The sequence below is a fragment of the Callorhinus ursinus genome, unplaced genomic scaffold (genome assembly GCF_003265705.2).
Source record: "Callorhinus ursinus isolate GAN/ISIS: 27379988/994484 unplaced genomic scaffold, GSC_fseal_2.0 scaffold17, whole genome shotgun sequence".
NCBI lineage: Eukaryota > Metazoa > Chordata > Mammalia > Carnivora > Otariidae > Callorhinus > Callorhinus ursinus.
The window spans coordinates 21448549-21461691 of NW_027397079.1; the positions used below are offsets into that span (position 1 = coordinate 21448549).

Here is a 13143-nt window from a genome sequence, read left to right on the forward strand (position 1 = left end):
CCTTCTAGAAATCCTTTGCATTTGATTTCTCTAAGAGAACGTAGTTACTGTCAAACATGCCGTATCCCCCAGTTATCTGTTGAACACAGTGTACTCAAGCTTTGCAGTCTGTTTTTAAGTGTCCCCAGAAGCATTTTACCAACACATATCTCCTCCTGTCATCCACCTCTTCTCAAAAGACCTATGTTCTGACCAGGTTGTCGATCCATTTTGTCTGTAGTAGCTCTGGTAGACGATTAGGAAAAGTGTATCTTTAAAGCGATTTCGATTGTCAGTGCAAAGGCAATTTCATTTAGACAGCTAGTAAAGGTGATCAACCAGACTTTATTATGGTAGAACAGGAGAGATTCATGGATAAGCACTGCCTTGAATGTCCCATCATTGTATTTAGATGCAATAAGTTTATCTTTGAAAATACAAACCCTCTTTTGCACAATGGCAAATAGTGAACTAAAGTATATGAAGTATTTGTACAATATTTTAAAAAAAATTCTTAAAAATTTTACCTATATGGTAGAATTTTTAAAAACGAAAAAAAAATCAAAATTATCAGCTAAATGGACTATCTGGATAGTTGAAGTGTAAGTGTCTTCAAGTTTGAGTCTAACAATTAAATTTTTTAAAATAAAATGTTTAAAGTGTTTTTAAGGTATATTTTATAAATATGTACAAAATGTAGGTCTATTTGATGCCTTATTCACTCAGGTAAACTTTATACTGCATATCTAATGAGATATGCCATCATCTCTAAAAATGATAACCCACCTAGATTAAAAACAAAAACCCTTAAAAGATTATCCACTGTATGAAAACAAAAAGAGAACCATTACAACTTAATGGAAAAAATTTATTTGTAAAAGTTTGTTTTTGAATCTGATTCTAATGTGTACTGACTCATGTATTTCAGTAATTACACAAAAGACCTAAAGGAAAAATTTAACAGTACTCTAGCAAGGTAAAGAATAAAAACCCCTCCTTTTTTTCTTATCTTCTATTTTGACAAGAAGGAACATATCACAGAATCCTGTCCACAAAAATGGCTATAGTACTGTGCTTTGAAAATAACCTGGCTGCATATAATTCTTAATACATCACGTGATGCTGTTGTCCTTAAGACTTTCAGCAGTACCTATAGGTTCCAATCTGGCACTTCAGGTAATAAAACAATGATGACCAAAAAATGCTTTAAGAGTAAAAAGTAAAAAATGCATCAGATCTTCTGAGATTTTCTGAAACAGATTGTCAGATCAAAGTCTTTAGCTTTTAAAAAAAGAGAAAAAAAATCTGAAAAGAGTGCCATCCTATTAAGAATTACACTCAAATGGTCTATAAAATGGATTTGGCTGACGATTCTTTCACAAACTCATTTAAATACAAAACTTTACATTTTTAGAAAGAATGAGTATTTGCAAGGATCTTTTTTACTCCATTATCCTCTGATCTACTAGTCTATTATGTGTTGCATTCTTGTCTAACTCAGATTTTGAAAAGTTTAATACCATTTTCTCTTTGATTAAATACCAGTTCCTTAGCTGTGTAAGTTTAAAAGATAATCTGCTTTAAATTCTCAAAATTAGTACCAAAAACTGTTTACGGCTTATTCTAATCTCTAACATTTACAAAACTTACACTCCACTCAAAAAAACGAATAAAACTTTTTCAAATGGTGCATACAAGGCACGAGAGCTTCCTAGTATATTTACTGAAGCCGAACATTTTGGCATCAACAAACACGCCACTTTAGTTTGTTTACCTTAAACTCAATTTCCAAACAGCACACCATTTAGTTCATATTGAACTAAATTTCTAAAAGTATATGATTTCTTTTAATGATTTGCATAATTTAATCTTAAGTATTTGAAGAACTATAAAGTTTAGTTGTCATACTTTTGATGAGGGGACACAAATAATATAGATATCAATGGAGGATTAATCTAGTGGCCCATTAAGAATTCTTAAAAATTCAATATTTTTGCAATGTTCAAGAGAACAAATAACCTAAAAAAATTGAGATTTTTTTTTTTTAAAAAGACTGGCAAAAGAACATCATAAACCAATCTCGTAATTGTTTTTATAGATTTTCCCCCAATTTAAGAAGGTCAGACGAGATGAAAAATAAATTTTGGGTGTAATAGTAGTGTATTAGTTGTGACAAAAATTTGGATGTAATAGTAATGTATTAGTTGTGACAAATATTGGCTAGCTAGTTGCTTATTAGTGAGCTCAGGCTTCAATGATCATACTTCTTTTCCAGCAGTGAACAAAGGCTAGAATTAAAGTCTGGCAAAAATGGTGGTAATCTTCAAGGCCACTTAAAATTTGCAATGAATTCATAGTCATTATAGCTCACTCAGTCTGGGGCTGGATTCACAACAGAGGGAAGGAACAAGACTGATATGCTACCTCCACCTCACAGGTAACTAATAAAGCTGTCATTATACTGTAATTTGAAATCTTTTAAATTTCAGTATCTTAATAGGCTCAATTTTCTGAATCAGAAAATCAGATGATTAATGGGCTTTTTATGTGTATACACTGTACTACCCAAATATTTGGTTGAAAATTAGCCCATGAATTTATTCCAAGTTTTTATGATAGAAGATATTTTTGCCCTTGATGCATAAACTTTAATTACTTCTAATATTTAACAAGAATTCGTGTTAGTTGAAACAATCTGTATATTGGATTTAAAAAGGTGTTATGTTTTAAGCAACGGCTTGGAGAGAACTAACCAATTCATATTCTGCATAGCCAGCCAAAGGGAAATGGGAACAACAGGCTAATGGTGCCTTCCTGTGGGAAGCCTCTTCCATCCACCTACAGCATTGATACCTTGAAATGAAACAGAAATCATGAAACTATTGTGTGAACTATAAAAAACAAAAAACTAACCAATTCATTCAATGTTTGTTGAATAGCATTCTTTGTTCAAAATTAAAATGTTTTCTAGGCTAGAAAGATCAGATATGCTCTTGAATACAGACCTCTACACCAGTGCTTCTCAGACTATAATGTGCATATTACAAGACCAGAGGATTTTGTGAAAATGCAGATTCTGATTCAGTAGTTCTAGGGTAAGGTCCAAAATTATACATTTCTATTGAGCTCCCAGCTGATGCCGATGCTGCTGGTTTGGGGCCCCGATTTGAGTGGTAGGGTTCCTTTCTGGATGTGTTTGAGGCCAGTAGGAGTTTAGGAGTGACAGCTGAGTTGGAATAGGGATTTAGGAAAATAATTTTGAAATTTCATGTGCGTACAACCACAGCATTTTTTAGTTGAATAAGAGGGAAGGTTGAAAAGGCTAAATGTAACTTACACATTAGTGCTGCTATGGGTCTAGGTACATAATTATCTGTAAAGTATGATGAATTAATATGTTATAAAAATCCCACAGATAATTTACTAATGTACTTCAAGAAGAAAAGAGAATATGAAAATATCATTTGGTAATATAATTAAATTAAGCATAGCAATATCAGATATTATTCAATATAATATATAATAATATATAACTTGAACAAATTGCAAGTCTGAGATATAAAGCAGGAAAAACTATTTTGAAACTTTTAAAAACTATTTGGAATAGTAGCTACCTTGGGAAAATTCAATTTTTTAAAGAAACATTTAAATGTCACCAGTTAGATCAATAGAATGAAAACATTACATCACAAAATTACTGTTTTTTTTTTTACACCATAGCTGATTCATGCTGCCATTTGGTTATTATGACCACTAATGTCATATATTCGTATGTAATAAAACCAGTTTCTGTGAGATTTTTAATTTTAATGATGTTTTTCTATCATTTATTTACAAAATGCTTATTTAGAACCTACTATGTGTCGGGTATTGTGTAAAGTGTTGAGAATAATGATGATCAAACCACATTGGTCCTGTGTCAAAATAGTGGGAAGTCTACGTGACTTATACACAATATTACTATGTAAACTTGTAAAATATTTAACATATATGATGCCACAAACATTGGTATATTAGAACTAATGATTCAAAATACTGAAAAACAATCCTGTGAAACCTTATATGCTTTATAGAATTATTTCTGTAAAATATTTTATTTGTGGTAATAGTGATTTGGATTTGTGTATTCATAGTAACATTTTAAGAATTACTTCCAGAAAATTAGTATTGTCTCTTTGCTACTTAACCAAATTAAGATTAAATTTTCACTATCCTAACCATAGTTATGATTAATCTGATCAACTACACCATTACTACAGTCATCCAAAACCAAAACATTAGTCAACTGGCAAATTGCCAGATCAGTATTTTGCTATCAAAACAAAGAAACGGATTTAAAAAACAAACAAACAGATTTTCAGGATTAAAATGTGTTAAAAAACAAAGAAAAAAAAGCAGATATTGGTGAAATACTTTGACACAAATTATTTTGTTTTAGATTCCCTTCTCTTGCTTTCTTTAGACTTTAGTATTCTGGATTGCAGTTTTGTAAATAAAGATTTGTCTTGATAACTTTACTGTTCAACTCTACACTAGGTTTATTCTAACAATACATATAGTTTGTTTTGTTTGGGTGTTTATGGCTTTGTTCCAAAGGGGCTCTTTATTGTATTCACTGAAGGTTTATAAATAAATAATCTTTTTTTAAAGATTATTTAATTGATTTGGAGCAACAGGTTTAAAAATATTTATGGTTTAAAGAAAATGACTTGGGAACAGTTGTTATTTTAAGGATAACACCTGATATGGGGTCCTACTGTAACCAAAAATAGGGATGAGGGAGGTTTTCACTAACAAGATATAATTATCTTGTACTTAAACCCACTGAGATTCTACTGATAGATGGTCAAGGTTATAACCACTGTATATCAGAAGGATAGAAAAAAATAAAAATAAAAAATTGCAATATCCTATCATATGGCAAGAAAATCATCATGTAAAGTTCAATATTTTAGAAACAATCCTTGCCATTTAGTGCATTTCTATAAAAATGAATTTTGTTCAACTTATTTCTATTACTTGTCAAGTTAACATTACATACTAGCTAACACCAAAGTTAGGTCCACATTCAGAGGTCTCCAGCATGATTAATCGGATCCTAAGGGTGAACTAAAACATCCTAAAATTTCAATCACTCAAAAACAAATAATAATGTTTACGGTAACTATTTGCCCTAAAAGAACTGAAAAGCTGTTAAAAGTATAAAACATAACAATAAAGGAAAAACAACTTACTTTCATAAAGTATGAATTTATTTTGTTTGAAGAGTTAAGTCTCATTCTCCATGGTTAATGCAGGATTGCTCATACCTTCAAAAAAGAACATAAATTAGCATTTTGTTTGCAAGGGGGTGTTGCTTTTGAACAAATAAGGCAGAGACTTGTTTATTCATCCCTGAATGCCCCCAGTATGATTCCAAAGGTGCCCTGCACATAGCACAGATTTGTAAGATGGTCACACACACACACACACACACACACACACACACACACTACAGTATTGGCAACTACCAGTGTCACAAAATGCACTTTAAAAAGGGATATACAGAGGCGCCTGGATGGCTCAGTCGGTTAAGCATTGGACTCTTGATTTCCACTCAGGTCATGATGTCAGGGTCATGGGATTCAGCCCTGCCTGAGGCTCCGCACCAGGCGCGGAATCTGCTTAGGATTCTCTCTCTCTCTCTGCCCCTCCCCCTGTCTCTCCCTCTCTAAAAAAATAAATACATAAAAAGAGACATACACCTTAGGAAGTGGGACGGGTGAACAAAAACATGAAAGATACACTGGACCTGGCAATTCTCACATCATCTTAGAGTGCTGTTCCTAATTCTACATTTCCCTCCCTCCTTCTGGTGAAACTAATCTTTGAGCCCTTTCTCACCTCTTCCTTCTCACGTTTGTCTTCCTTCTTTTATAGCACCCTTTAAACTTTAAATAAGTTCCCAATTCATCCATGCAAGTAACAGAAAATTAACCTAACATGCCAAATGATTAACAGCACACAGAAACTAAGAAATCGCTTCTATGTTAATGCAGAACTATATGAGGCAACATGAATCCCTTCAGAAAGAAAGGGAGCTCTTTGTCTTTCTACCCCCCGAAAATTGACCCCCAATTATACATCACTTCTTTGCCTCTAAGGAAACTGATGGATTCAAAGGGCTAATAGGTGGCATCAATTTTCATTTAGGCGATGTCTAGTTCTTCCCATAGATTGGATGATGGAATGACAGGCTTGAAGGTGAAGAGAGAGAGACCAAATTATGGATACCCACGCGATGGGCATCTTTGGAGGGCATTTATTTTCCTTAAGAACAAGACTCTTTAAAGAAAGCCTGTATTTTAGGAGAATATGACTGTAGGTTAATTAATGACTTTAGAATTTTTACTTAGGACTATTTTTCACTATCACTAAATCCCAAAGAGATTTCAAATAAAACAACAAACACTTTAAAGTGCAGGGAGCCGGGGCACTGGGTGGCTCAGTCAGTTGAGTGTCTGTCTTCGGCTCAGGTCCTGATCCCGGGGTCCAGGGATTAAGCCCCGCATCAAGTCCCACACTTGGCTCCCTGCTGAGCAGGGAGCCTGCTTCTCCCTCTCCCTCTGCATTTTCCCCTGCTCGAGTTCTCTCTCTCTCTCTCTCTCATGCTGTCTCAAATAAACAAAATCTTAAAAAATAAATAAAGTGCAAGGAGTCAAAGTCAGGCAGCACTAGGAGAGAGTTTGAAGAAAGGACTAGAAATAAAGAGGAGATTTTTCTGGCTAATAGTGCCTTAATCATGGATGTATGGTTTTATACTTATTTATAGGGACACCACACATATATACATACAGCTACATGTATGATCACACATTTTGGTTAATCCTCACCAACCCTGAGAAATAAGTAGCATTTTAAAGAAAGAAAGCTACGTCTAGGGGCATCTGGGTGACTTAGTCAGTTAAGCATCCGCCTTTGGCTCAGGTCATGATCCCAGGGTCTTGGGATCGAGCCCCACGTCGGGCTCCTTGCTCAGTGAGGAGCCTGCTTCTCCCTCTCTCTCTGCCCCTAACTCCACTCATGCTCTCTCTCTCTCAAATAAATAAATAAAATCTTAAAAAAAAAAAAGAAAGAAAGAAAGCTACATCTAAAAGAGGTTAGGTTACTACAAATATCACACACTGATTAGGTGTCCAAACTGGGATTTAAAATCAGGTCTGATTTCAAAGCCTTGCCTTTTCTTTGCCAATAAGCTATATTGACTGAAGCAGTCAAAGATTAAAATCAACAATGATAACAAGGGAAATGTGAGTGGGATCTGAAGAAATAACAGCTAAAGTTATGGTAATTATGCAGTAACTTTACTTTGACATTTTGAAACTGGATGGAAATCTTTGAGTAAAAGAACCATATAATTTAAGATCCGTTTTACTAGATATTTTTCAATCTTTTGTCTGAATTGATTACATTTTCCATTAAATATGTATAATTTGAGTATATTTGTATCATTTTATTAAATAGGCAGTATTTGAAATTATTGGTTTCTTTTTTTAAAAATTTTTTATTGTTATGTTAATCACCATATATTACATCATTAGTTTTTTGGTGCAGTGTTCCATGATTCATTGTTTGTTCATAACACCCAGTGCTCCATGCAGAATGTGCCCTCCTCAATACCCATCACCAGGCTAACCCATCCCCCTACCCCCTCCCCTCTAGAACCCTCAGTTTGTTTTTCAGAGTCCATCATCTGAAATTATTGGTTTCTTAAGCTGGAATAAAAGCAATGCAGATCTTTCACAAAATGATCTTCAGTTAACAGACGTTAATCAAAGTCCTTTACAAACAGAAGTTCCTGAAGATAATTCTAAATTTACAATGGGCGTTCAACTCTGAAGCAAGAAAGATTCTGTCGGTACTATGCTGGCATTTTTGCACCCCTTACACCTTTTATAAATGAAATCTATTAAGAACAGCAGCCAAGTCAGCACACCCTTACCAGCTTTGCCTTTCCCCGGGTTTGTGCCGCTCTCTGTCCAAGATGGAGAATCAGTGAGAAGATGGCTCTGGGACTCTCGCAATGGCTTTGCAGGAAACTGATGGTTTTCAGGACTGAATAATCATAATCATCATCATAATCATATGTTAGTTATTGATAGTATTGAGTGGAGTGTTTCTCAAAGAGCCGAATTCAAACCACTTCCCAAGAGAATTTGGGGCATAGGGAATAAGGCATGTATCACACTGACTCGCAACGAGAAAACCGTTCTTCCTTCCATTCTCTTTTCATTCTTCTGAACACAGTAAGGTGACCATCTTTAACTTTGGCAAGTCTCCGTTTTTAATACAGAGAACAGGCTTCTGCCTCTGGCTTTAGCAGGTAAGGGAATCTAGTTAGAATTTAACAGTATTTTATTATCAATTTTATTTTTTTAAGTTATATTCTATTTATGGCAAATTATACTAGTTTTCATTTATGAGAGTGACATAATGTTTGATTTAAAAATAAGCTTCAGTGCCAATTTAACTAAATATATTAAATAAAAATATTAGTTTTGTAAGTGGTATGTGGATATGGAAAAAAATATATGAAAGTAATGGTAGGAAGACAAGTTTGAGAAAAACTGGCCTAGTGTTTCTAAAGTGGCCTAACTAGTCTTGAACAAAGAATTCTCTATCTTCCTCTACGAAACTGAAACAAATTTGAGCACTATCTTGCAGAAATGTTGAAAACATCTGACATCACCAGGTCTTACAAATGTGACATTTAATTTGGGGAATAAAGAGTCTTAAAAGAAGAATGTAAGTTTTAAAATTTAAGTAGACATGCTATATATTGACATATTGAATGGCATAAAAATATAAATTAAAATAACATTTCACTTAGATAGAAAAAAATACTGGCATAGAAACTCTAAGTGTAATTTTAGAACACCCTGAAATAGTAATCACAATAATGTTCAAAAGAAAAAAATACTTAAAATTCTTCCAAGAATAATTTCACATATGTGAATTGACTATACTATATTTTTGAAAGGATATGCTTTTGTTCCTTAATAATTACCTCATATCTAAAATTTGAAAATAGTTTAATTTTGTGCAACTCTAACATCCCCTTATTGAAATTTTGGAGGTAAATCTTAAAAAAAGAAAAAGCATGTCTCCTATTTATATGAAAAAAAAAATCCTCTTTTACTCTAATTATTCTTCAAGAGAGGGACCATATACCAGGTACAGCATACTAACTAGGTCCTGGTGTAGGGACTCCTTGCATATTGGTTACTACTAATAAGACTCTAACAAATGGCAAAGAAGGATCCATTCATTCAACAGTATTCATTAAGTACCAATTACATCCATGAATATAGTCTTTGATCGCATGGAAATGTCATTGTAACTGAGGAGGAATAATAGTAAATAGCAAATATATAATAACTCAGTAAGGTGACAGTAAGAGCCATGACAATAGAAAAAGAGAGGTATGGAGAAGTTGAGGAGCTATTTTACAAAGGGTTTTCAAAGATGGCCTCTATCGTGAAGTTACATCTGAGCTAGAAGTGAGGAAGAGAAGGTCAAAGAGCATTCAGATACCTGGAGGAAAAATGGTTAGGAAGAGCAACTGGCAAGTACAAAGGCACTAAATAAGGGACAAGCTTGGTATATTTGAGGACCAGCAAGATCTGTGTGTCTGAGGATGGTGAGTGATGGGAAAGTGGCACAGGATGACAACAGAGAGATACTGAGGCCAGATTAGACCAGATAAGGTAAGGACGCGCATTCACTTTTATGCTGATTAAGATGGGAAGCCAACGGAGGGTTCTGCATGAGAGTGACACAATCTGATTCTTAATGGAGAACAGACTGGAGTAGGGCAAACATGGAATCAGAAAGATCAGTAAGGAAGGCATGGAAATAACCTCTGTGAGAAATGATGGCTCGGACCAGAAAGCAGTCTGAAGGTGGTAAGAAAGTACTGGGATTATTGGCATATTTTGAAGGGGCATGTGAAAGGATTTGCAAATGGAGTAAATGCAAGGTAATTGAAAGAGGAATCTAGGATGACTCCACAGCTCCTGGCTGGAACACCTGAGAGACTGAGGGTCACTAATACGACATACGGAAGAATGGAGGAGAATCAGATTTGAGCTGAAGGTGAGGGTGTCTATGTCTGGCAATCAAGAGTTCTGCTTTGCACCTGTTCAGTGGGAGATGACTTTTAGATATTTAAGTGGGAAAGTTGAGTAGACAGCCAGACATAAAACTTTGGAGTACAGAGGAGACATCATCACTTGCCATACCAGTTTTATATGGGCTGATCAGGGGAAATGACAGAATGATATAAAAGATACTTCAGCTGTCAAAATTCAATCCCAAAATTTAAAGGAAAGGGAAGAGAAGCCCATAGTGGTTATGAGAGCACCTAACTGGGCAACAGTGCCAGAACTAGGATTTCTCCCAAAGCCTATGGTACACTTAGCAGAAGGAGAGATATATCTCAGAAACCCAAATCTCCTTGAACTACAAAAACCACTCAAAAGGCAAAAAACATTATTGAGAACTACTAGTAAACTTTATAAAAACCTGAAAACACTCCAAATAATCTATTCAAATGAGATTTTTCTGCATCAAGATATAAGAAAAACCCTCAACCCTTGAATGGTCAAGACAAAACTCAGAGGGCATGTCCCAGTAAGACTCTGGTGCCTTTGAACGTCCCTATAAATCACATCAGAATGGCCTCCTTATTAACTTGTTGAGTCTGTACAAAGGTCACTCTAGCGATGGGTTGGCAAATAGGCTTCATCTCGTGACAATTTAAAATGTTTTGGAATGGCGACCAGGGTCACTGACTCAAGAAGAATTCTGTGGTCATGACAGGCTCCACCAGAGGAAGTATTGTGGATCAATAAGAAATCCACATGAGATGGGAGGAGTGTAGGTACAGCTGTTACGTGCGTGGCATTCCAGCAACAGAACATTTCTAAAATTAAGAAGGATATTATGGTTATGCTCTTGCTATCAGCTTTTATTTAAAAATTAGAGGTATGGCCATATTCAAATAAATCTGTCTTAAACATACAAAAATTAGTGTTACAAACTTACAAATTCATACATAGCGTGTAAAAATTTTAAGTAGTTTTGCCTTTTGCCAGTTAGTACCAAAGTCAAAACCAAATTTTGAGGTCTTCCTCAAATTCTTGGCAGAGTGGAACGAGAACAGACTTCCAGCAAGGGCAAAAGTCTCCAGATACTAAATTCCCAAGACTCCTTCCCTTCTCTTTCCACCAAAATGGCCCAGATAATGTTTACAGGTTTTTAACAAGCATTAAGAATATGGTGCACTATCAAGCAGGTGTTGGGGATTCCATTTGATCTCCAAAAGCTTAATCCAGGGACGTTCTTCTGATCTCGTTATAATGTTACAATTACCACAGACAGAAAGGACCTGGAGGGTCAGAGGGCAAGTTTACTGTCTGCTCACCTGATCACCAAGGGAGCTAATCTGGACTTAAATTCTCTTCTTTTAAGCACTAACTTTTAAAAATCAGTTATACTTGAAGTTCACTACGTCCCCTTCCCCAACTGTACTTTCTTCTCTCCCTCATTCCAAGTGGGAACCATTATAGTAAATTATCTTATGTTCTTAAACGTTTTTCAAAGAAATATATAGCCAAAGGACATAGGAGGATAGGACATATTATTTGAAACTAAAACAGAAAAAAAATATGGAATTACTTTTTCGATGTTGAATTCAATCCTGCAGGAGTAGATGCTTGTTCAGGATCCTGATTAACAAGGCAAGTTGGAAAGGAGCAGCCATCACCTAGACTATAATGAAAATTAAAACTTACAATTGAGCAGTAAACAAGACAACAGCGTGAAACTGCCACAATGTGATGTTTGCGAGCAGAATACAGTTATCTTGTGGATACAGACATTGGCTTCCATATGGCATGTGCAAGGAGATGATGTGTTAACTGACTTTTGCATCCATGTAACAGTGAATCACAAAATAATTCTTTAAAGAACAGGAATTCCTATGCAGGATTATAGTTCTTCTGTTGGATTGCTTTCATTGGTTTAAAACCTGAATATTTTCACCACAAAATACCTTGAAAAAATGGGTAGCAACCAGTACTTCTTTTCATCACCAAAAACTTGTCGCATGTTTTTACTGAAACCCAAGCTGAATCCATTCTTATCTGTTCCATGTCGAAATACAGGACTTCTAAACGCCTCTACAAAAGATGGTAGAGCAACCAGGTGAGTACAGAACATATCTAGGAACCCCCATAGTTAGAAATTATTGGACTAAATGAGGAACTCTAAAAATCGATGGCTAGCCTCTTGTGAGTACTTATGTACTTATAAATAGCTCTGCAACACAGACTGTCTATTCTGTTTTAAAATAATCATAAGATATGATTACATTTATTTTACTTTTTAAAGAATCCTTTAACTATTACAGCAGCACAGTGCATTGCAAAAAAAATTAGAAAACACAAATAAGCAAAAAAATTAAAACTTTATGTTTTCTGGACCTTTTTTAGTTAGATGTGTGGATGGATAGATGAATGAATGGATAGAGATATACACAAACCTACACAGTTTTTTTTTTAACCAATGACACTGTACTTTACATACATTCTACAAATTCCCTTTTTCAGTCAATAAATTCCATTTTCCAATTTCATTTAAATCTTATCTTCTCCAAACATTTTTTTTTCCAGCTAGCCAAAAATTTACTTTAAAGCTGGCTTATCTGAAGCAGGATCCAGTGCAGAAGCCAACACTGTGTCTGGTTATACCTACTCTGCATATGGAAATCGAGATTCAGAGAGGCTGTGGGACGTGTCCAAGATCACACAGCAAATAAATGACAGAGTGGAATGTGAACAATGTGATCAACGTTCCTTCCATTATCCTTTAAATGCTTCTTAAATAATGCCGAGAGACAAAATCTAAACTTTTATTTGGGGAACATGAACAAACGTAGAAGTATGATTTTTTTTTTGTCCATCATTTAAAAAAGAAAATTCTAACAGAGTCATGGTACTATGAAAAATGTGACAATTTGCAAGATCCTTAGCATTTGTCATCCTGGGTTATACAGCTTTTAATAAAATCTTTTTATAATTGTAGGACCATATCGTCCAAAGGAAGGCCTTTCAGTGTTACAAG

General features: G+C 34.8%; 1 protein-coding gene across 1 annotated transcript in view; it reads right to left on the minus strand.

Annotated features, from left to right (window-relative positions):
* Nucleotides 1-304: 304 nt before the first annotated feature.
* The window catches only part of ZDHHC2 (zDHHC palmitoyltransferase 2), a 70240-nt gene continuing 57401 nt past the window's right edge, over nt 305-13143 (minus strand). The window contains exons 9-13 of the mRNA XM_025886031.2: nt 12074-12200; nt 11698-11790; nt 7961-8073; nt 5214-5288; nt 305-2832 (exon numbers count right to left, since the gene is read on the minus strand). Of these exons, the coding sequence (XP_025741816.1) occupies nt 5248-5288; nt 7961-8073; nt 11698-11790; nt 12074-12200 (374 nt within the window). The 3' untranslated portion in view covers nt 305-2832; nt 5214-5247. The remainder of the gene's footprint in view (nt 2833-5213; nt 5289-7960; nt 8074-11697; nt 11791-12073; nt 12201-13143) is intronic.